The sequence below is a fragment of the Colias philodice genome, chromosome 12 (assembly GCF_061535455.1).
Source record: "Colias philodice isolate Cphi_HAF_F1 chromosome 12, ilColPhil1 Martin Lab GWU primary, whole genome shotgun sequence".
Classification (NCBI taxonomy): Eukaryota; Metazoa; Arthropoda; class Insecta; order Lepidoptera; family Pieridae; genus Colias; species Colias philodice.
In genome coordinates, this window is record NC_143097.1 from 7652127 (window position 1) to 7677922 (window position 25796).

The 25796-nt window shown below is 31.9% G+C and overlaps 1 protein-coding gene across 4 annotated transcripts in view; it reads right to left on the minus strand.

Annotated features, from left to right (window-relative positions):
• The window catches only part of LOC149484167 (uncharacterized), a 128103-nt gene that overhangs the window by 61903 nt on the left and 40404 nt on the right, over positions 1 to 25796 (minus strand). For 3 of the 4 annotated variants that reach the window (XM_089701701.1, XM_089701700.1, XM_089701704.1), the window contains exon 2: positions 14762 to 14794. The exons of the other annotated variant lie outside the window; for it this stretch is intronic. In XM_089701701.1, the coding sequence (XP_089557827.1) occupies positions 14762 to 14794 (33 nt within the window). The remainder of the gene's footprint in view (positions 1 to 14761; positions 14795 to 25796) is intronic. 4 annotated transcript variants of the gene reach the window in all.

A 25796-nucleotide genomic window follows, 5' to 3' on the forward strand; every position in this document is an offset into this window, starting at 1 on the left:
CTAGTTTTTATTACAGCTTTACGTCAGATGGGCTGAGTCTTAATCAACAGTGATTTAATAGCCTGACCTGTTATCTCTGGGATAATTAGTGATTAAGGAAACTGCTCTTTATTACTCGTTCAAGTAATGCAATGGACTAGATAGGCTTTCAATAGTTGGGTTTTTCTTTGTATTGTGGTAATTACGTGTTATTCTTGGTTCTAATATTTACTCCTTTGTAGAGTACAAAATACAATACCGTAAATTTTTAAGGTTACTGTTCATTTGGCTTCATTTATTGATACATTATACTCTAGGTATGTAGTTTTTACGACTCCTTTAACAGCTTTAAAGAAGCTACTTATTGTATTTGCGTGGGCTCTACTCATAACAGATATCAGATATTAAAATTAAAATTGTAAAAATCAACTCTATTAAAAATTCAAATAAATCCAGTCCAGATAACAGCAAGTCATAAATAAAGTTCATCGAAGTAAAATCAAGTTTTATAGCGTCTTCCGAAGATTTTCACGTGAGCGATTTTAAAGCTCGTTCAGCGTTGATTTATTCAAGCTTCTATCGCTTCACAGGATTAGATCCTACTTAAGTCTTAATAATTTAGCTGGATTGACTTCCCTCGCTTTAACGAATTAACTTTCATTTATAAAACTATTTTAGGGATTTTAATTTGCGGTTGCCGAATCCTCTTTTAGTTACAGCGAAGGATTATCCGTTCGGAAACAGTGAAATTCGCTCGATTTACGAATGGTTAATTTTTGACGTAATCCGCAGGTTCAAAGATTTGTAAATGTAAATCGAATTAATTAACTAATTAATGTCCAATTAAGTTTCAAATAAAATGACGGAGTAGCAAGCGTTTTTTAGCATTTAAGTCATGGAAAAGAAGAAAATGGGATAGAGTTACTTAAATAAAGTTTCAAGCATAAATAATACAGCCGAATTTGTCACCTCTCCGATTTTAACAAAAGGCTCAAGTAACAGAACTATATTCTATTATTAATCAGTGTCAGATTATTCAGATATACATTCTGATAGTTTCTTATTTAACTAACTTTATACACTTTAGAACATTTGGAATTGCATTAATTTTAAGAATAGAGTATCATAATATGTTATTGTTACTTAAACCAAGGTTTGATAATCATAATTTTAATTTTAATTTCATTTCAATGAGTTTGTTTGTCTAAAGTGCTTAAATATTTGCAGCGTTATCTATCAGAAGCTTAAATACTACAACTTTACTTCCATTTATTGGATTGCAAACATTTCGAAACAATATCACGAATATGCTTCAACGATCACGTCACTTATTGCAATTATGTCAAGCCATACAACTCGCTGTTTATAATTACTTATGACGAAAGTAATGACTCATGAAAATATAAGCTTACATTTACATTATTTCTGTTCAAAATCTTGAATGGGCGAGCCAATTAGCGTTTTGGAACGTGCCATACAGCGTGTCAACATGCAATTTATCGAACTATACAAATCTTATTGGTACGAAAGCATTTGCGAACTAGTGGGGTAATAAATATGTGTCGACGTGTTTGAGTGAGCTTTCAACTTGTCTGTGTAAGATGTTAACCTTTTAAAACCTTGTAATTGTAGCTAATAGTATTATTAAATATCTACTTTAAATTCAAAAATCGGTATAAAAAAGAGGTAAGTTGAATCCCGTTGAAAAATAACTCGACCTTAGATAATATTCTTAACTGTTCACTTCCTAAGCTTCATCAAATAAATAAATAAAGTTTAGAAGATGGGTGCTTAAATTAAGCATGCAAATATATTTTATCAATCGACCATAAGATGCAAACGTAAAATTAATGTAAATTTAAACTTTATTTTAATCAAATTGTTATATATTTTATGACCTGACTATTATATTATAAGACCACCCGTACATACAATTAACATATAACATGAATCACATAAACATCCATAAAAGTTCTTTTAGTACACAATAACCATTAAAAGCAGGAATACCTTAGTAAATAATTAGTATTCAATACGATGTCGAAACACTTGGTATTTATTTGTGAGCTGCCGCTCACACAAGGCAAAAAGGTCGAACAATAGCTAAATACCTTTTTTTCATTTAACATTTGTATGCAAGGCCCGTATGCATAAAAAATGAGTCAATATTTGAACACGGTGTTTTCTTTATAATCGTTTCACTTACTCTTATTTCCCTTGCAAGTTCTAAAATTGGCAGATGTTCGCGTTTGAACATATTAAACATGGATGGAAAATATAATAATTTTGCTATCCGTTGCCTGCGGCTCCGCCTACGTTATATTTTGTCTCATATTCCTTTTTAACCGTACATGTTTTTTGAACTGAGTTTTAATTAAATTTCTATTTTTGTTGTCATTCATGATTATGTTATCTACAGAACGTAGGTAATTATATTTATAGCTCCTTTCTTCTATTAATTCCAGTTATCTTCGATACTCTCACATTTTTATGGTGCGCAAATTTTATTGTTATTGCCTATGCGTAAATGAAAATTTGAGATCAATCGCAATTTCAGAATTAAATTGAATTCTGAAATTGCGGCTTTATTCTATTTTATAGGTTCAATGAAAAATTGCTACTTACGTATAGATTAATGATCATCATAAAAAAATAGCTTACATAATTAGTAGTCTATCATTTTATTAAATTTCAGTTACCAAGCTATCTACCAGTTAAACTTTCACCAATATAATTTAGTAGATACTTCAGCTTTCATAAGAAACTAACATTTAAGATCTGACTCTCATAAAGCAAACAAAACTGATACAATGTTCTGAAGGCTAACTTAAAACATGATACAATTATTCTACTGTCCAGTCTCCAATAAATAATATCGGAAACAATGTATCAGTAATTAATTTCTGTTAGCGAACAACGGATTACGGTCGAGTTAGTACTTAAAATTTCAATCAGAGAGGATGCAGTGCGTAATGACAGCGCTTACGTATTCAGAGCTGTATTCAGTTTAATTTGTATGGAAATCGGTTAAATTGTAAAGCGTAGTATAGTCGGTCATGCGATAGCCACTCGAAATTCTGTCTTTATACTTAAAATGTGGCGCGACATTTTGTAGTTCTCTTTGCGATTAATGGGTATTAAATGGTATTAAATCTGTTGTAGGTATGTGTATTATTTCATACATATTTACAGAGAGCAATAATAAAGTTAATATTATAGGGCAAAATATTAAATTGATCACCTTATTCTAGTTTCGTTTTTGTTTAATGTTACTTTTCTTGGGCCATATTGTACATTTTAAAACAAATAATGAAACCTAGTTCAAATCTTCAAAATATAGGGACTCAAAAGCGACAATAAATTAACATATTTATTATAAGCGCTAATCACTCATCTATTAGAACTCAGTGTCAGTCAAGTTATAATATTAGAGTGATAACTCAAATGTGCTACACATTTAAATTAAAAGCCTCTATGTATATAATATTTATTGCATTATGAATAATATTGCCTCACTTAATAAATAAGCCGCGACCCACTTGCAAATTACTTGTGTGGCACCATTTAATATTAATGTTTGTTTTAATTAATTTAACAAACATTATAATTAAATACGAATGACCCGTGATACGATTACAATATTGTTATCGATACGATGGAATAGTTACTAATTTATAATTATGTTTATTTAGTACATTTAATTTCATTGCCCATTTTAACCACAATTATATAAATGTACTAAAAGCTTTTACATTTATTTGAAACTAGGTTTCCGCCCGCGGCTTCGCCCGCGCAGTCAAAGAAAAACCCGCATAGTTCCCGTTCCCGTGGGATTTCCGGGATTGCGTCATTTTCCCGGGATAAAAAGTAGCCTATGTCCTTTCTCGGGTATCAAAATATCTCCATACCAAATTTCATGAAAATTGGTTCAGTAGTTTAGGCGTGATTGAGTAACAGACAGACAGACAGAGTTACTTTCGCATTTAAAATATTAGTATGGATTTAAAATTTACTAAAATAAATTAACAAAATAAACATTATTTATGAATTTTCTAATAGGCAATTTTCAGAATTAGAAAAACAAAATACCTGTAGTGACGAACCTGAAATTATGTAATGAAGTTAATAGTAAACCAGATTTAAAGGCCAATAGTAAGTAAACCGGTCTTAAATTTTCCAATACAAGCAACCAGACGTTGTTATACCTACGCTACGGGAAACGGTGAAATATTTCGTTCACAGCTGAGCGTTTACAAAGACAACATAACACTATTACGTGACTGTATGGTAGGTCGGAGCCACCACTTAAGGTTGACCCCTGATACTGCCTTCAGTTAACAATACACACGGGTCTGGATGTGGAATAATGGGAGCGGAGGGATCATCATGTGTGGTTGTCCGGTTGTAGGGAGATAACAATATGTCTGGCATTCCGTTTGTCACAATGGTTCAATTAGCTATCGGAGCAAGATAAACTTGTTAATATTGTTGCTGAGGCGAATTTCATATTAGGTACAAGTACGTAATGTAGTCTGTAGTTCCCTTATTCTTAATTTTTATTACAATACAAATGTAAATGTAAGGCTTTGGTTTTTTCTCAATCTCTTTATACTTCGTAAGAATTTCCCATTGCTTCCTGTGTTACTCTCAAGAGACCGTCCTACGGAACTCCATAATAAAAATGTTATAATAACAAAAAAATTCTTTCTGTAATTGGAATTTAATATGTATCTGTACAATGAAACTCTAATAGATCATTAATTAAGGCATAATTTTATTTCGTTTAATAAATATTATTTATAGTCATACAAATGTTTAATATTTATCTAGGTGATAATTAGAATTGTGATCATTATTTTTATAAATAACCTACAAAATTTTAGTCTATTTAATAAATGTATGTCCCTCTTATTTTCGCGCTCTCTGAAATCATTTATTCAGGTTAGCCTAGATAAACATAATATCCAGTATATTTTTAATACAAAATAGTTGTACAATCTCTTAAGTCCCTTGAGGAGAGGGAGACTTCTTCAAGAAATACTTAACAAATAAATTGTTATTTTTACCTCCATTTTTACACTTCAAATATTTATTTTTCCTAACCTCAATATTTTATGGAATGAATATGACTTTTCCATATTGAAGGTATTATTATTATTATAGCTTGTGATTGTATCATTTGTCGTTGTTATTATTATGTTATAGAAGTAGGTACCTACTTTTATAAAATTACTTCAATAATTAAAATAAAGTTATCGTATTTCACATACCTGCCAGCGATCTAAATCTATTCATCATTCTATACGACATATTAAAAACGTGTCGATACTTACAAGAGATCAACTTAATAGAGAGTATTACACATAGTACCTATTATTCTATTTAAACTAAAAAAATGTACAATTTATTTATCTACACTGTTGTTTGTGTGAGGCAATTAAATATCCATAAATAAAACCATTGGAACGTGCTCAACTTATCTAGTGTTCAAGATAAATCAAGCCATCTGTAATTTTAAAAACCGTCCGAGCGTTTGAGAACAGTCTTCAGTTGTTAATAATTGGCAAAAGGAGCAAAGATTGAAGAAGTTCATTATAGGAGAAGTTAGGGTGCTTGCATATTGTTATTTTTACGTATTATTCTCAGTTATGACCTAGAAGTAGAATAGTTTTGTTTGTTTGTTTGAACCTGCTTATATCAGGAACTACACGACTGATTTCAAAGATTCCTCCTATTGATCGTGGAATCGCTATAAGCTATATTATATGTAGCTAGAGAGCCGGGGCCGATCGCTAGTGCTTTTATATGAACATGGTATATGTAAAACACCTCTTATAAGAGAAAAAAGAGTTCGATGCAAGAAAAAAATGAGAGCGAAGTCGCAGGGTGAAAGGTTGTTTATTTTCAAATTAAATAAGGTAACATTGTACATTTAATAAACCGACCGAACTAATTATCAAATAAATACATAACTTCCCCATAAAACTGTTTTAGAACGACACCAATATGAACGCACCATTACGAAAGCTTCACAAGTAAGCACAAAGAAATGTTCAGACAAATTAAACGCAGCTGTGAGCTCCACACAACTTGATTAGCGCAGTTAGATTTATTATTAGCCGTTAATTATCGCTGAAGGGCTCTGAAAAAAGATCAAAGATGCATACGCCTGATTTACAAGCAAATGTATCATATTTCTCACGAAGGGTATGCGCGTTAATAATAATATGGAAATCATTTATTTGTAAATATATTTCCATCAATGTATATAAAGACTAGCGGTCCGCCCCGGCTTCGCCCGTGGTACGTATGAAAAATAGATGTTGGCCGATTCTCAGACTTACCCGATATGCACAGAAAATTTCATGAGAATCGGTCCACCCGTTTCGGAGGAGTATGTAGACTAACATTGTGACACGAGAATTTTATATATAAGACTAGCGGCCCGCCCCGGCTTCGCCCGTGGTACATATGAAAAATAGATGTTGGCCGATTCTCAGACTTACCCGATATGCACAGAAAATTTCATGAGAATCGGTCCACCCGTTTCGGAGGAGTATGCAGACTAACACTGTGACACGAGAATTTTATATATAAGATATCCATACCTTGATATGTTTCACCGCATATAATGTTAAAAGAACATATTGACTTGGTCATTGTAAAACCAAAAAGCTATAATTTTAAACTCACGTAGGTACTTTCAAATCTAGAAACGTTTTAGTAGGTCTTGTAGATATTTAAAACTGTTTTAGATAAACCTCATAAGAAATACGATTGATGAATATATGACTTTTTTCACATGCGAGTCTCATATACTTTATTTTATCTTAATCTCCAAACGGACACAAACATTACAAACAAACGAACTTAAATCTAAGAAACCTTATATAATAATCAGTTACTATCTACATTACTACATATTATAAACAGGCAATATTCAGCAGCATTGGGGTCAGTCGGGAAAACAATTTCACAGATAGATAGATTTTCTTTTATATTTACTCACAATAATCTTTTACTTAACCCTGTCTTGGCTTACATTGATAGTGATTATCTGTCAACTGAGTTATAACAGTACCTAGTAGTTTATGTACGTCGTAGTCTAATAAGAAGCATCGATTTTTAGATCTCTTACGGGTTAAATGGATATTAATCAAAGAAGACATGTACATTAACAATGCCAGTGACTCAGCATGGCGTAGTAATCGCCCAACACATTATGATTGTGTTTATTGTTTTGTGAGTAATGTCTTAATAAATACAGTAATATGGAAGTAGACATCTTGAGAACGTGGAAGTAATGATGGATGATGTGTAATGAATTCATTATTATAGAGGAAGAAAAGTCAGACGTTCTCTTCAATAGGGTTTCTTTTAAAGCAAGGTTTAATCGTAAATTATAGTAATTAGGTAATTTGTTATTATTCGTAGTAATCGTACTATCTTCTATTGACACGTTGTTTAGAGCTTTTGTCATAAGCTTAAAAACAGCTTTGAAATTTTAATAATTTCTAATACTTAAGTACCTACTTTATATACATCTTAATATATATAAATCTCGTGTCACAATGTTTGTCCTCAATGGACTCCTAAACCACTTAACCGATTATAATAAAATTCGCACACCATGTGCAGTTCAATCCAACTTGAGAGATAGGATAGTTTAAACATGTAGGTACCACGGGCGAAGCCGGGGCGGACCACTAGTTTGAATATAAAGTAGGTACTAAAGTAAAGGGAAAAAGGGATCAATACCATTTTTTTAAAGAATGGATAAAAAAATCATAACATAGGGTCATAGGATAATATATTTATTCCGCTTATTTAAATTTTATCATGCCTAATGATATTATATAACATTACTTTTGACGATGTATTAGACTGACAATATTAATTTTGTTCATTTGTAATATATAATTAGCTAGGTCATGCCATTAGAATGTTATAACTAATATAATTATAATAAACATTAAAGCTTAAGGTATTGAGTACTAGACATGTTAGTCACTACATCTGTCAAGTCAATTAGGACATACAAGCTCAGTCTAGACCAGTTTTCGACCTAATTCCAACTAATGGATATGTAGCAAATAGCTAAACTAAGATAATAATTAATTAGTAAAATCACTTGCAAATAGTTACAATATTAAATTAAATATACAAGTTTCAGTGGTATTGTTTTGTTATTTAAAGCTCAAAAAAACTATTATAATATAGTTTAAAATTTAAATCATTTTAATATATTGCAAAAAAAACTTTTTAAACTAAATTTCTATTGCAACAATACCTGACCTGTGACTCGATTTAAAAATGTTAATGGAATTGCAGCTAAAATTTACGCTAGCACATAAAAGTCCAATATAAATCTTAACATCACTAAAAGCTATACACAGTTACAGAACGCATTCATCGTTCCCAGAATTTTTTATAGGAAAAAAACAATGCAAATCACAGTCCCTTTGTAAGCCGCTGTCCTATTAGGCTGCGTTTCCACAAGAGATGTGCGAGGATGCGTAGCGAGGGAAGTTTTTTTAAAGAACCAATAGTATCGCTTCATTTACCTCGCCTCAGTCAGCACAGCTCTAGTGGAAAAGGCTCAGCAGTGCAAGATTATATACATACAACACATTTATATACATTATATACATTTACATACATATTTCAGTTTATATACATTGATTATATACATACACACAACGCATACAACACATTAATTAGTTCTATAATTTTGAGCTTCATATTATCCTTGCACCATAAATTTTCTTCGCACAGCTTTAGTGGAAACGCAGCCTTACAACACTATTTCTATCTGTCGAGTTCGTCTTATAAGACTTTGTGTATCTCTAGAGAATCTCCAAATATACAGTTGCGATTCAATCTAATATTTATATTGTTTTGTGTACGAAGTTATTGGCAAAAATATCTTAATGGAATGTTGTATGGAATTGTTTTTGCTGGTGAAGTGAAATGTATTCAAATTTATATTGGAAAAGTTAAGTCCGGAATCTGTTCTAAAGATAATATTTAACGATGCAGCTGTGCTTATTCCGAAAATGTGGGATAGATTATCGAATAAAATTTTAGATTTTTTAAGAGACATAGAGTGTTCATACGTATGCATAAAATACATGTATTTACATATAAAACAACTAGCGGTTCGCCCCGGCTTCACCCGTGGTACCTACATGTTTACGTTTTTTTTCATAAAACCTATCCTATCTCTCAAGTTGGATCGAACTGCACATGGTGTGCGAATTTTATTTTAATCGGTTAAGTGGTTTAGGACCTAGGACCGTTCCATTGAGGACAAACATTGTGACACGAGATTTATATATAAAGCAATATTTATAAGCATCTTTATTAGGCGACTAGATTAGACAATCTTTACCTACTTTTAAACTAGATGGCGTTATGTTTAATATTCAAATGTTCAAAAATAAATCAGTTTCACGAATTATATGTACCTCTTTAATATAAGTATTTATACTTTTAACAGTATTAAAAAAAATTCATAAAAATAGTACATACCTACATAATAACAAGTCTTTTAACTTCAAATAGTCATTGGTACTCGATAATCCAATACGTTATCCATCTTCAAGATCTTAATTTTGCTTTCGTATTTTAGCAATGTACGTTACAAAGACGATCCTGTGTACAGACACAAATCCACAATGCAAATGTTCAATTCGCGTTGCCAGCGTATTTGGATCGCTTCTAGAGTCGCAAATAGGATATAAGGGCATGTACAGACCCTGGGGATTTAGTACCTATTCACTAGCTTCCATTAGCGAGTGAATAAAGCTAGTGTGTCTTTGCTTTACATTTTTAGGCTGATTGTGCAGCGGATGACGTAATTCATTTTGATTAAGGGGTCAGGTGTGTTTTATGTGTTTATTATAGTGTTATTAATGCATAAATTGGTGTACCTACGTTATAAATTCGGTGTGACATAGTAGATGAATGTTTATTTCATTCGTTGAATTTATAATATATTAATTATAGCATGTATATTTTAATATAATAATATCCATTCCAAAAACAAAAAAAAGAAATAACTTCGTTTAAAAAATAACCATACGATCATCACGCTTCAAAATACCCGTCTAATCTTTCCAATGACGTCATTACTAGCTAGTAAGTTAAGCTAGTATCAACCACCAAATTCCCAATACATTCTATTACCCGTACGTGTTTTTCGAGGCAGCTATATGCCGTAGTTGATTGCTCGTCTAATGGCCCGTCAGGACCACGCACCCATTGTTTTCATGTGTAGATAATTACCTGTCCCTCATACGGAGCGCGTTATTAATTGCTTTGTATTATACGCAGTATTTTGTGACATTTTTGTTCACACCCTAGTGTCTGGTCAGTGTGGATTAGAATAGAATTGTGCTGTCATGAGTATTACTTTAGAGACATAATATATTTATGCATTAATATGCCTTATCATCGTATATGTTATTAATGGATATTTATAATAAGTACCTACTTAGTGAGACTGTAAAAATATAAAAGATAAATTGTCCGTAGTCTATTATAGTCCTTTTCACCTATGATGATTCCTGTGACACTTCATCGTGTTCCGAATTACGTATTTTATGTTTAAAACGCCAAAATAATTTTAGTGCATAATATTTTTATTTTATGGCGGAATTATTGCCAAAAATATAAAAATAAAACATCTTAGACTTATAAATCGAAAACAGTATTGTTTAGTTTAATATAATGAAAAATAAAATAAAATAACACAAAAATATAATACCTACGCAATTTGTGTACATGAAATGGATCGTTGAAAAATCATAGAGTTGGAAAATCATATAATCGGCGCCCATCTTGTGATCGTTTGTCAATCGAGTCAATCGTCTGTACGAGTGCATACAAGTTTCATTTTTATAATGATACTTTACGTGGTATTCTGTTATTGTTACTAATTGTTATTGTTGACTTTTTGTTGCTGTTGTTTGCTATGTTTCCTTAGTTAATTGTTGGCGAAATGCCGAAAAAACTAATTTTGGTACTTTATTCAAATCGATTTCATTTCCATATAAAATATTATCGATTATCGAAAACAATTGATATGATTTCAGTAAAGACATCTCTACACGTGTCAAAAATCCATGTGTCACAGAAATCATCTTAGGTGGAAAGGACTATAATAAAGGCACTGCTTTCTATTTACTGTCTTATCAATGTTTAATAGTGATAATAATAACGAATTCTGATAAAATCATATCGGTCAATTATGTATAAAAAATTAAGGAAACCACTTTGAAAATTTTAATTTAAGAAAGTAATATTCTCACATTTTGGGTTCATTCGAAACGTAACTAATTTTTTTGCAAAGCTATTAAAGACGTGGAATTCATCCTATTTATATACCATTTATAACATTTATTATCCAACTGAGTACAATATATTCCACGGGCCATTTGATTTGGAGTTTCTAGGGTTTACGTAACTATACTATATGATTAAAGTACTAAAAGTAGGCCTCGATATTATTTTTTGACGAATAGCTATAACGTTTACAAAATTTTTAAGGATTGAATAGTGAAAGGAAAAACTCTTGTGACGGAATTATGGATTAATATCAAAATATATAGAACTAGCTTTCCGCCCGCGGCTTCGCCCGCGCAGTCAAAGAAAAACCTGCATAGTTCCCGTTCCCGTGGGATTTCCGGGATTGCGTCATTTTCCCGGGATAAAAAGTAGCCTATGTCCTTTCTCGGGTATCAAAATATCTCCATACCAAATTTCATAAAAATTGGTTCAGTAGTTTAGGCGTGATTGAGTAACAGACAGACAGATATCAGGTAGCCTTTTATGAAGCTAACCTTAACCTAATATCTTTAAGAATTGCGCTATCACTACTTTTATTTTGGTTAAGTGATTCTGTCATATCATAATTATGATAATTTAAATATGGATTGTCTGTTATTATAATACTGATTGGGGATCAATATTTTCGTAAATATATTGTTTTCTTGTAAACTACGACTTGGGTAGCAAGATACTAATATTACCTATAGGATTCGAAGCGTTCAGAGCTAATATATATTTGTAGAGGGATTGCAATATATAATTATTATTAATATGTATAAAAGCCTTATAAATATTCCTATTACCTTATTGTCATGTAAAACAATGAATGAGTAAAATAAATTAAAATTATTTATTACAATGACTTTAACTGGTGAGCTAAGTCGGAAGTTGTTATATTAAAAATTCTAACACCAAGTAGTCACCATACTTATTGTACATAGAATATAATGAATGAAGAACAGACTTAACATATAGAACACAAATATATTTCGCGTGTGAAACGCAGTAACTATAAATGTGATCAAAATAGTATAATACCAAAATAATCAAGGAAAATATTTCTAGATTTAATTCATTTAAACTTCACCTAAGTGCCTACACCCAAGTGTCGCTGACAATATAAAAGTTATAGTACATAATATTTGATGTAGACTACGATATTTTTGACCGAGATGACGTAGAAATTTCAGGTATAGTTCCATACTTGAATGGTACGTAGGTATACAGGGTGTCCCACTATTGGTATACTAAGCGCAAAGGAACTTGTAGTTTTGCATACACTGATCACGTAAAAAATACTTAAAAAAAATTGGGTCCAAAATTTTTTGCTAAATTTTTCCTGAAAATCCATGTTTTCTTCTCTAGTTTCGCGCAGCCGGCATATACTGCTTCTCTAATATGAGCATTTTGTCTATGAAAACATAATCTTAAACGATAGCTCACGTGCTGGTGGCAAAGTTGGGCAGGTTGCTTGTTTTGGGTGTACACATAGAGTTTTAAGAATTCATCTATTTGAAAAAAAAATGCGTCTGGATTTTTTAAATTATTTTTTACGTACTCAGCGTATGCAAAACTATAACCTCCTTTGAGCTTAGTATACCAACAGTGGGACACCCTGTATATTGGAAATCGCAAATCGCTCTTGTACCGACATATTCTTTATTAATTTAAGAGCCACCTTGCCCAAACTAGTAAAACCTCTACAATCAAATATACGCTAACTGTTATTATAATTAATAAACTAGGTTACGGTAACTTAGCTGATGTACCAGGGCCGGTTTTTTTATCCGCATCCATAAATCAATGGTCAAGCGTTACTCATTGCAACAGAGATTAGATCTGGCCCTTAATGGATGGCTTTAATTGCTAAAACTATTTATACTTAATAGAACAACTGGAATAAATGGAAACGGTCTTTTTTCACGATTGAATATTCAACACTGTGAAATGTTGCCATGAAGTCAGCATACAAAGAAGTTTGTCCGTTCGTGACTAAGAAATTTTAATGGAAAAATGTTGAATTGCTGGTTGCAATGCTACTGTTTAATTTATTCCTTCGAGTTTCTTTTATATTGTGAGGATGGAACTAATGGCATTTTGCGGTCGTCTCGCGAGAAAATTAATAACGTTTACCTTTGTTTAACTTTATACAAATATTATGTTTTTCAACTCATTTTCTTATGAATATTCCTTCAGGTGAAATGGTTTGAATAGCGCAAGTTGAAACTATTATTATGTTACATATATGTAACTTTGCCTTGCCATTTATTCATGAATAAGACTTTACTGTATTTTTTACATTATAAATAACTAGGTTTCCGCCCGCGGCTTCGCCCGCGCAGTCAAAGAAAAACCCGCATAGTTCCCGTTCCCGTGGGATTTCCGGGATTGCGTCATTTTCCCGGGATAAAAAGTAGCCTATGTCCTTTCTCGGGTATCAAAATATCTCCATACCAAATTTTATGAAAATTGGTTCAGTAGTTTAGGCGTGATTGAGTAACAGACAGACAGACAGAGTTACTTTCGCATTTATAATATTATAGTATAGATACAGACAAAACACATAATGCGTTCCATTATATTAATACATAAGCTGACTGTAATATATTTTGTAAATACAAAAAATGCCTTGTATATTACACGTTCACTACTAAATTTTAAATTGGAAAAGCGGATACATAGCTAATCTGTAAGTCACTTCCAATATTGATTTCAATTCAATAGAAAAAGAAGACAATGCGGGCTTTAACTAAACTGCAACAGAACTATCAGCATTCATTAAAGTGAAATAAAATGCAATTGAAATCCTCATTCAGTTAACCAATGAGAGGACATTTAATCAAATAGTATAGAGTACTCAAGGAACAAAAGCCCTTGTTAGTCTTTTGTTTCAAAGATTCAAAGTCCATTACAACATTCTGAAAGTTTGTAACTCATGAATAGAATTTGCAGTTAATTACTCGGCTAATAGGCTGATGAGCACCTCGAAGTTACGCCCGAATGGATTTAGTATATTGTAAATTGTAATATAATCGCTTTGAGTGAAAATGCAAGTGATTAACTAATGTTCAACGATTTCTCAAGATTACACAGCTGTTGTGTTCAATTAAAACTTTCGTAATTTAAAATTGTGTTTATCATAAATTGATTATAGGCAATAATGGCATCCCTTGTGATTTAATTTTAAGTTTTTATGAGCAATTAGATACTTTCAAAATGTGTGGTGATTGAACAATCATAAACAGCCTTTTAAACATATTTTGTGCTAAACATACTTTGAAAGAGTAATAAAAAAAATTGCATTTATAATTATTTTGAACTTGTAGAGCACTGCAAACTGTTTATTAACGAATGCTAACTTTAAGTAATTTTAGTAAATTATATTTAATCATTATAAATTTTAATGATTATATTTTTATGACGTCTTGTATTATACTGAAGGAAAGCATACCTTATGACTTGATGTCTCGAGATCGGAGAAAATCTGGAAGTAACAAAAGTTTATTAGTAAACATAATATTTTATCGCACAAACTGTTATAACACCTTATAATTAAAACGTCAACACCTCAATATCGGAAGATTTATTCCGTATCCGTACTACGAATTTACCAACACGGTGTACCACTTGAGATATCTCACGATTTATGTGACTATACATTTTGGTTACAATTTGCCAAGCTTAATGCGAGGGGATAAGGTTCAAATTTGTTCGTTGTTTGTAGTTTGAGAAGTGAGGCAGTAACGCTGTTGGCTGGCGACACAGCTCGTTGTCACCAAAAGATAAATGGTGTACTGTCTCCATACAATGTGACAAGCTAATTCCTTAGCGGAACTAATCGGTACTTTTTTGCAATAAGGAAAAATAGTTGCCTTCAGGAGACATCATGTATGCAGTGCGGTTAACGTGTACCTATAAATACTTTCTTTTGTTTTTAATACTAATGGACGGTATCAAGTTCTGAGTTTCTTGACCCAGTTTCCATTTGTATCATCTCTATATATACTTGTGTTACAATGTTAAATGTTAACTACCATAAAACTTCGAAACGACTGGACCGACTCTCATGAAATTTTACGCCTATCGGATAGATCTGTGAATCGGCCAACATCTATTTTCATACCCCTAAGCGATAAGAGTAAGGCAGAACAACGTTTGCCAGGACAGCTAGTTACTTATTTGTGCGGAAAACTAAATATTAAAACCAATATTATAAATTAATTAAACTATACTCTATAACGATGCAAACGTGTTAAATACGATATGTTTAACGCAATTAAATTTTAGGTTTAATTCAAATTTAGTTATTGTTAATTGATCCGATGAAATACTGTATAATATGTAATACTGTAATACCTTTGGCTAGATAAGCGGATTTGTTAAATATTAATTGTAAATGGTTTACTAGACGTATCCACTTTTATGTTGTTTTAATTAAATCTATTCTGAAGTTATGGTTTACTAGCTGTGCCCCGCGGTTTTACCCACAGTACTCCGCTCCATTTGGTCCTAGCGTAACACCGAAATAATTTTTCAAATCGGATCAGCAGTTCCTGAAATAACCTCGTTCAAACAAACAAACACACTCTTCAGCATTATAATATTAGTAAAGATTAATTAAAATAGTTATGAATATTGACTGTATTCCTTCTGTATTATTTAAAATGTTTGTATAAATATTAGCAGACGTTCCTTCCGATAGCACGTTACAAAGGAAATTACTCAAATTATTACAATCACAGTACTCAAGTTGTGTTTTATGACGCCCTATAAAACGCGTTGATAATCTGTGATGGACGACTTTACTATTAACCTCTCGGTAGTATAATTGACTCGAAATAAGTACTCCATATGCTTGTTTAATAGCCTCTATTTCCGATAGCAATGAAGATATTATATACCGTTTATCTCACCCTTATATGGCATGCGGGTGCATTTGCTTTGACTGATGCATGCTAGAATATGTTTTAATGCGTGTTCTTTGAATGTAACAGGTTATGTTGATCCTCAAAGAAGAATCCTCATAGAAGTGTAATGTCATTAGCTACTATTAAGTATTCTGTGGTAATATAGAAGCGTAATATTTTTATGAGACGAACATAATACTTACTATTATTACCTATATGATTATTATGTTCTCTGATTATCTTTTTTGTTTCTGAAAACGTTATATTTAGAAGAATACAAATTGCAAATGAAATCGTTTGAATTTTAAAAGGCAAACTCTTCACAGTGATCTTTGTCTATTATTTGATAATTTTTTGTTGACCACGTCATTATTAAATCTGTTTATTACGTCTCTCAAGGGTCTTATAAATTATGGCATAAAACTAAGGCATAAAATATATGGGACTGAATGATGGGTACGAGTGTGAATCCGTCATGAAACCAACCATATTTATTATGACATACGATTCAATTCAATTCATATCAAATGCTATTGAAAGTCGATTGTATGAATAATAAGTAATTTAGCCTTATTTTAGCGCTAAGTCTTTAGAATTAAAATACTACTTACATTTTATTACGCACGCATAAATAAATATGATTCAAATAATAAAAAAAACTGAAGAGTTTGTGTGTTTGTTTGAACGCGCTAATTACAGAAACTAGTGGACCGTTTTAAAAATTCTGGCTATTTAATATCTGTGTATTATGTACCACTGACGAAGCCGGGGCGGACCGGGCAATGATAAATTGTAGACGTTGTACTCGCATACTTCCGCCTATAAAAATTTGGTTTATATTTATGTGAGAGCGATTTCTGACGTGACTAAAATAACAAGAAAGAAATAATGTACAAGCAGAGAAAAAAAACTTATGCTTTTACTTATTTATTAGTATATACCTACTAGCAAAAAAGCATGAGGTTTTATTGCGTTTAAGAATTCGCTAGTGAGAAATAACGCATAGAAAAGCCCATATTATGTAAAATGTTAATTTATATAAAGTTAAGTGCAAGTTGGACTATTCATATATATAATAAACTAGCGGTCCGCCCCGGCTTCGCCCGTGGTACATAATATTTACGTTTTCTCTACATAAGAACCATCCTCGTAGTTCAAGGAATATAATAAAAAAAGAATTATCGAAATCGGTTCAGCCGTTCTCGAGTTATGCGCTTACCAACACATTTTGCGATTCATTTTTATATATAAGATTTTGTTAAGATACGGTCGTTTAAATTGTACTCATATACGTGCATATTGTCATAAAGCATTTGAAGAAGTGAAGAAATGTATTAATATTAGCTTTTGAATGACATCTTATCGAGTGTTACAGATATATTTTAATGTCTAGTAAGTAAAATGTAAAATATCGACACATTTTTCCTATAATCTGTTAACGATAAATTCATAGCTGCAAATAAGAATTAACCGCGTAAGTTATTCGTCTATTCAAATGCCTATTTCAATTATCTATTCGACGTTTTTAGTGAAAAGTAAATCATTGTTAATAGAAAGCCGCTTTATAATTCGATGATCATAAAATAACAAATAACGGTCACAACTACATAAACAAAATTTAATTTCCTACACATCTGTTATAGCTGTTTTAATTAATTCTCTCTTTTCAACGATTTTCTTTTGAAGTTTAATATTTAAGGTAATCTCTTGACATTCGGTAATTGCGATAAAATTTCTTTAGAAGTTTTTATTGCCTCGTGTAAGCATAATAATTAGTGAATACATACAAAATTGGACAACAATTATTCCCTTTATGAAATTGAACACAATTTGACCTGTGGCTTTTCTACAACCTTTTCCCATACACTTAGACAGCTTTCACAATGCGTGATAATTGATTCGTGTGCGAACATGCTTGAATAAACAGAAAGAACGTCCTACACTAAATACCTTTAGTATGAAATATTTAGAATAAATACTTCTATAAGAGAAACATATGCACACGAAGAAAATATATGGATAAAAGTTACAAGAGTGAATGTGTTATTTATTCACGAATAAATTATTACAGCGACACTAATGAACAATTCAAAAACATACAACTATGTCCAACTTGCCATCCTTTTTTTTTTCTCAAATAGGTTAATTGATGAGGACTTTAATTTACCTTTTATATATATGGCCTGTGATATAAGCATTTCACGTTCCACGTAAATTAGTACAGTTCTTTTTTATGTAATGTTAACGTACATTTTGCATATTATTAGTTGTATTACAGATTTACCTATCTATTACACCGAACATTAACGTTAAGTACATGTTTTTTTGCAGGAAATAAGAATTGCTGACTGAAGCTTTCGCGTTTGAAGACATAAGTTTTAAAAATCGTGATTTGATACATGGATTTATTAAGCTGACGGTGTTCAAATTTGTTGATATTCTAGGAATACTTTATGTCTTATAGAAGAAACACACTTCGAAATTTGGTAAGCCAGAATTTGATGTATGTTATGAAAATGTATTGTGATTTTGATTTATGATTTTTTAAACTTTATGCACACGTCTATAAAAAGAATAAGAATTGAATGACATTAAATCTCCGATTTCTCATTGTAACTTTATCTTCATGCCTAGTGGGTAGTTGTCAAAAGTAGTAGTATTGAGCTAATATTATAAAATAACTTGTTCCATTGACCTGTATGACTTATAATATACACAATTTCTGTTTAAAACTTCATTATTCAATCTCTATCAGTTTAAACCTAGAGTATTAAAGTTAAGTGCAATCGTATGTAAATTTTAAGAGCCGTTCGAGTAGGTTATATAACATTAATAATCCGCTCAACTCCCGAGGGTTAACCTGCTGAATCTGCTAACCGTACTTACTGGGAAGTCGCTTATTAATTCAGATACCACCGAATCTTATGGGATTATACGTGTGATATATGCCCAAATGGATATATTAGCGTGTCGATGTCACATTCTCGCGTGCATTGAGACCAACATTTAGACATTTCACACGCAGTGTTCGTAACTTTGTAGTACATTTATGTAAGGGAAAACCAAATGAAGCATTATGGCGAGCTATAAATATCGCCCACCTGACTTAATGGAAGGTTTGAATGGCTTATTTGTTTGTACTGAAGCGGTGAACAAGTTGATTCGATTTCTCAACTAGATATGTAATACGGCTACTAGGTACTTAATGTTAGGTATTATGATTGTGTTTTTAGATATACATCAATAACTTGTAACTTATTGTACTGAAATCGAATTTGGTAAAATAGGAACCTTAATATGACATTGTTCGTATTACAACAATTTAATTAGGATTAATGTTATTATGACAATCTTTCCATAGATTCGAAAAGGTCAAACAAGTGGTAAATAGTTTCCAATATGGCGATATAAACAATTGGCTCTCTACTTAAAAAATTATGCGTATAAGTACTGATACTTGATTATACGGTATTTAAATACAATATCAAACAATGTAAAACACAAATTTTCCCTTTCAAAACGATAAATTCCGTTGAACGAACATAAAACACTTTGTAACATCATCCACTTCGTTTCAAACAATCAAATAAAGTATATAAAATAACACAGTGACGAGCCATTATTATACCATTTTATAAGAGTTTATGGAATACATAAAAGTGTCAATTGGTAATAATGTAACATAACCTAAACCACAGGTTAACGGCGCTAGTGACCCTATCATAATGTTTAATGTCGGCCATCCGTTGGGCACAACGGTTAATGCAATGAAAAACCGCTGCATATTTGTGAAATCTATTATCTTCAAGTAATTTATACGCAGTCCTGTGTATACTGTTTTTGTCGGATAGTGCCATAATAGGATTTTTCGACATGTTTGGATTATGTTTTGGAGCAATATTTAAAATGGCGGAGTTTTGTCTCTATACCTTTATATTTTGTTCTATTATTATTGAACGAAACATAAACTGAATTTAAAAAAGACAAAGAAAAGAAAATTATGCTTTAATTTTTCAAGAAACTAAATATGTAAACTACAATTTGTATACAAAATTCAATCAAGGAATGGCTCTTTAAAATAAAAGCTAATTTCAATAGAACATCTAATCAAAGAATTATTTGAAATACTTACGTATTTCATAGACTAATTTTCTCTCGACTCTTCTAGAATATTTGAAATATTAGTGAATTCTATTTTTTGAATAACGAAAGGAGGTTCGACTATTTTTTTTATTTTATTTCGTTACTCGATAACTCCGGGGTTTTCACTTTTCAACCAAATGATGAATCTTTTAGTGTTCGATGGAAAATTTGTTGTAATTTGATCCTATTTTAGAATCTGGAGTCACCTTGCTTCCTAGAAATGTCGACCTTTTTTGTAGATAATATTTATTTGAAAATTACTTACTATCTTGAATATTTTGTACGTTTCATACGTCGTAGTTAAACCATTTTTGTATGAGCGAATAAAACTTATGTGGTTTCGTGAAAAGGATTACATGGTTTCCCGTCGCGTGTTACATTAATCAATCTCTCTCCAATTTCCTCTAGACAGGTGTTAACATCACCATGTAATAAGGTTTCTGCTACTTATTTATACTGTGAACATGTGTTATATGAAGATATCGAAAATTTCCTGAGCTTAAACTAATGAATAGTTTTAATATGAAGGATAATTTTCTGGTAATTGTGGCTGAATCAGTCATGTCTTTATTAGAATCGAAATTCGTGTCAAATAAATTTACTGTTATTGATATAACCGTAAATTACAGCAACATTGTTAATGTAAATGTAGAACATAGTAAGAAATTATAGTACCCATATTACTGATTCCTTTACGTAAGAACAAATAGTACTTAACTGCTGACAAAGTAAAAGTAAATATAAAAGATTGACACAATCGCGACTTTAAACAATAAAGCTCACGAAGGTATTTTGATGGATGATTACGATTTGACAGATAAGCGATTAAGGCGAGGCCAAACAAACAAAACTATGATGATATCTGTCAGAAAAAAGTGACCGTGGGCGGCTATTCTTTTGTAAATAATCGAATGGGCCATCTTCACAGTGGGCAGCGCTGGCCCAACAAATAATCGTCGATGTTTGCCGTTTGAATAAAGAATAAATATCTACAATGACGGCCGATCATAGACAAATAGGCCCTCTACTCTATCGTGATTGCCTCTACTCGCCCAACGCAGTGAAGCAACGCAACGCTTTGTGAAGAGGGCCCAGAATATTTGTATAGGTAATATTACTGGTAAATGAGTTTTGCTTGTAACTTTTATCGTATTATCTGGACGTGACGGTTACCGTGGAAGTGTGATTAGCGTTTTTTATAAGGGTTCTTTATGGATTAGAGTTATTCTATAATCCTTGTTTATTTATTTACAACATACGCCTCTCAACTAAAAACTAAATTTAAGACGAGCAGGATTTCTTGTGTATAAATATGGATAACCTATCCAAAAATATATTGAAAAACATTGTAGAGTAAGGTCTGACTGTTTGTAAGTTTTTAAAAGAGTTTGTATTGAATAAATAAATAAAAAAATACAAGAGTGCAAATCCAATACACATGCTACTTACGTTACTAAGCTGAGCAGTGAGCACGTTTTGTCTCTGCGGGAAAGGAGAAGCGCCCTTTGCTGACGTTATCACAATATTAGGGAATTGTAGGAGTATATTATAAGGTCCTATTGTTTTGTTTTCGTTAAAATTATTATTACAAATTTGTTATAATTAGAAGATTGATATATTTACAAACAGGTTTATTTATTTATTTATTTATTTATAATCTTTATTGCATACAACACAAATACAAATTTCACACACACAGACAGGACATTAGATGCAAAGGGCGGCTTTATTGCTTCAAGCAATTTCTTCCAAGCAACCCGAGCAGCCAATGTATTGGAAAAAAAAGAAAATTAAGGTAGATTGTACACAATAGAAATAAAAAAGGACATCACATAATAAAATAAAAGACAACAACAAAATTATGACAAATAAAAACACATGAAAAAAACAGTAAAAAAAAACAAGCAAGAAAAAAAAAATGACAATAATTAATAATAAAAATAATTAACAGGTTTGCAAATAGTGACACTTAACCATATTTTTAAAAGAGTGGAGCGTTTGTGCTTTCCTTATGCTAGTAGGTAAGTCATTCCAGAGTTGAACGGCTTTTACGGTGAAAGAGGCGTTGTAGAAATTAGTATGGTGCACTGGAACACGTAGCATTAGGTTATCATTAGATCGTAGGTTCAAACTCCTGGCAGATAAAAATTCAAAATTATCTTTTAAGTAGCATGGGATACGGGGATCAAATAGGATGGAGTAAAGGAGAGAGAGGACATGAGCGTTACGACGAAGTCGTATGGGTAACCACTGAAGCTGCTTCCGGAAGGCTGTGACATGATCAAATTTCCTTAACCCAAAAACGAAGCGCACCGCAAGGTTCTGTAAGCGTTCGAGTTTATTAAGTTGCTCCTGAGTAAGGTTTGAGAAGCAAACGTCAGCATAATCTAGTGTTGGTAGCATCAGGGTCTGAGCAAGCATAATTTTGGTGGGAATAGGTAAGAAATTGCCCAACCTTCTTAAACTAGACGCTGTATAAAATATTTTTCTGCTGATATTTTTAAGGTGTACAGACCAAGACAGTGTTTCATCCATATATAAACCCAAGTTCTTAACAGATCTACTATAAGGCACGATTACGTTATTAATAATTATAGGTGGTAAAGTAGTCCAGTTTATTCTAGCCACAAGACTCTGGCTTCCAATGATAATAGCTTGTGATTTTAGAGGGTTAAGCTTGAGGCCGTAGCACACAGTCCAGTCGAACACCTTGTTTAAGTTATCGTTAATGCTATTAATTGCAGAATTAAGTTCATCTAAAGACGACTGCGCGTATATTTGGAGGTCATCTGCATAAAGATGATATAAGGAAGTCAGATGGGGAGTTAAAAAGTTGATAAACATAGCGAACAGTAAAGGAGAAAGCACACCTCCCTGCGGCACGCCAGCAGTCACATTGCGCCACGTTGAGAAGGAATTGTCAACAAGAACGCGTTGCTGACGACCAGCCAAGTAGCTCTGGAACCATTCTAGGACATTGGGAGATAGGTTGATTGATTGAAGCATGGCCAACAATAAATCAAAGTCCACGGTATTAAAAGCGTTGCTAAAGTCTAAGAGTACAAGAACTGTGAGCATCTTATTGTCCATACCCCAACGTATGTCATCCGTGATTTTAAGGAGGGCAGTAGTCGTACTATGACCGGGGCGGAAACCAGATTGGAAAGGATTAAGAAGGGAATTTTTATTAAGGAAGGAACTGAGTTGTTGTTGTATAAGACGCTCTAGGATTTTGGACAGGAAGGGTAAGATGGAAATAGGCCTATAGTCAGATGATCGGTTTATTATGAATCATAAATATTTTGAGAAGCAATTTTATGCAACAACAGTATCTAGTAAAAAAAACCCTTAAAACCAATTGGTTCTGTGCAATTTTTGAAAAGATAAACACGAAACTCTTTAATCCATTATTTCAAAATGCAACGAATAAATGAAATACAAAGCGAATATACAACGATAAATACCACTGGATTGTAAAACAAATATAGATTGTCTCAATCGGTTTTATTCTCAATTCTTTGAAACTCCAATAACAGTTGAAAACGGAACTGAAATGTTTACAAAATAAGAGGATCGTTCAGTATTGAGGTTTGAGAAAAGAGCTATTTAGATATAGAGCTGCCGTAGCCTCTCTATTGTCTACCAAGAATCCTTAGCAAAACACTTGATTGTGCTCACAGCGAATCTCGGTATAATTATTGAAGTATTTCTTAGAAAATTGCTACAGTTTATCTGCTTTTATTTCTAATAAAATACCGCATATTATACTAATGTTAGGATATTAAAATTAGATGAGGAGATACAACTATAAAATATAGCTTTATTTTTTCGTGGTTAAATGTAGATTTATAATAACATATAGATGAATATTAAAGCTAGGAATAGATACAAGGGATTTGCTTTTAAAGTGTTTTTATTAGAAGTTCGAATGGAAGTTCGATCATTAACAGTAATATATTTTTTTATAAATTTATTAATATTGCATTGTTATATATTATACTTATAAATGTTATATTAAGTCCATGTACAAAATAGAATATAGAATAGTACAACAGCTTTTCCCTCGTGTTATGAAACTTTTTAATCTTTCTCGGGAAAATACGTGCGCAAAAAGTTTGTAGGTCTATTTAAGAGCTTCCTAGTTCCTAGAGAAGATGATGGCTTATATCCGTAAAATACCTAAGGCTCTGTCATGAACAAAATTACGAAAATATAGGTATCACTCTTCATATACATTTTCATGTAGATATTATATTATAATAGTTGTGAATTATTAATTTATTTGTAAAATTGAGTAATTATTTAGGTGTGCGCACTTGAGTAATTAAGATGATCGAAATGTATATGTATATGTGTCAAAGCTTCCTCTAGATTTTAGAGTTAAAGTTTCAAAATTGCATCATAATTTAGTATTGGATTAACAGTAAGACTCTTTAGCATTATATTATGAAGGCAATTAAACATTATGTTCTGCTGAATTAAAAAAAAACCAAATGTTTAGAGATATTTGTTAGAATTACTAATACGTATAACCTAAAAATTCATATTGTCTACTCAAATAATAAACTTATAACGAAATTTATAGAACTCGGGACCGTCTTACAGCCAATAAACCGCTGCAGCACTGAAATAACTTAAAGCGATAAAAAGTAGTTTGCTTTAAAAATTTTCAAGTAATTGCACTGTCTAGTGCGGACAGGAACAAAACCAATTGCAGTCCGTACCGCAATCCTGTTATTGTTAAACTTTTGCTACGTTAATATGACGTGGAAAATGTGTTTCCACGTGTTTTTATAAATACGTGGGAGTGAGTGTTCTAGTGCATATAAATTGTGTTGTTAAAGTTAAATAATTAACTGTGTCAAACACATTTATAAGCAGTGGTCTGTAGTGGTGAGGTTAATTTTGGTATAACTTGTGAGCATAATTTTCGAAAAACTCGTGAATATAAAACGTATTGTTATCACGAAAGCTTCCAGCACTGATAAGCAAATGGAATATTATTAAAATGAATACCTATTAATTGTTAATGAAATCACACTTATCAAATGATTTGCAAATTTTTTTACGTTTCTTGGCCATGATAAACGAGGACTGTAATGTTGTTTCATTAATTTCGTAAAATAATAACACTGAAGAGAATTTAGAAAAGAAGTATGTGAATTTGAAGTGGTTGAACTAAGTATTTGTACCTATCGATAACTATTATCAGGATGTCAAGAATACGCGCGCAAAGGCTACCACAAGACATAGGTAATGAAATAGATTACGAAACACATTGATTATAATTCTTATACGCAACTAGCTGTGCCCCGCGGTTTCACCCGCATTGCTCCGCTCCTGTTGGTCTAAGCATAGCGTGATGATATATGTATAGCCTATAGCCTTTCTCGACAAATGGGCTATCTTACACCGAAAGAATTTTTCAAATCGGAC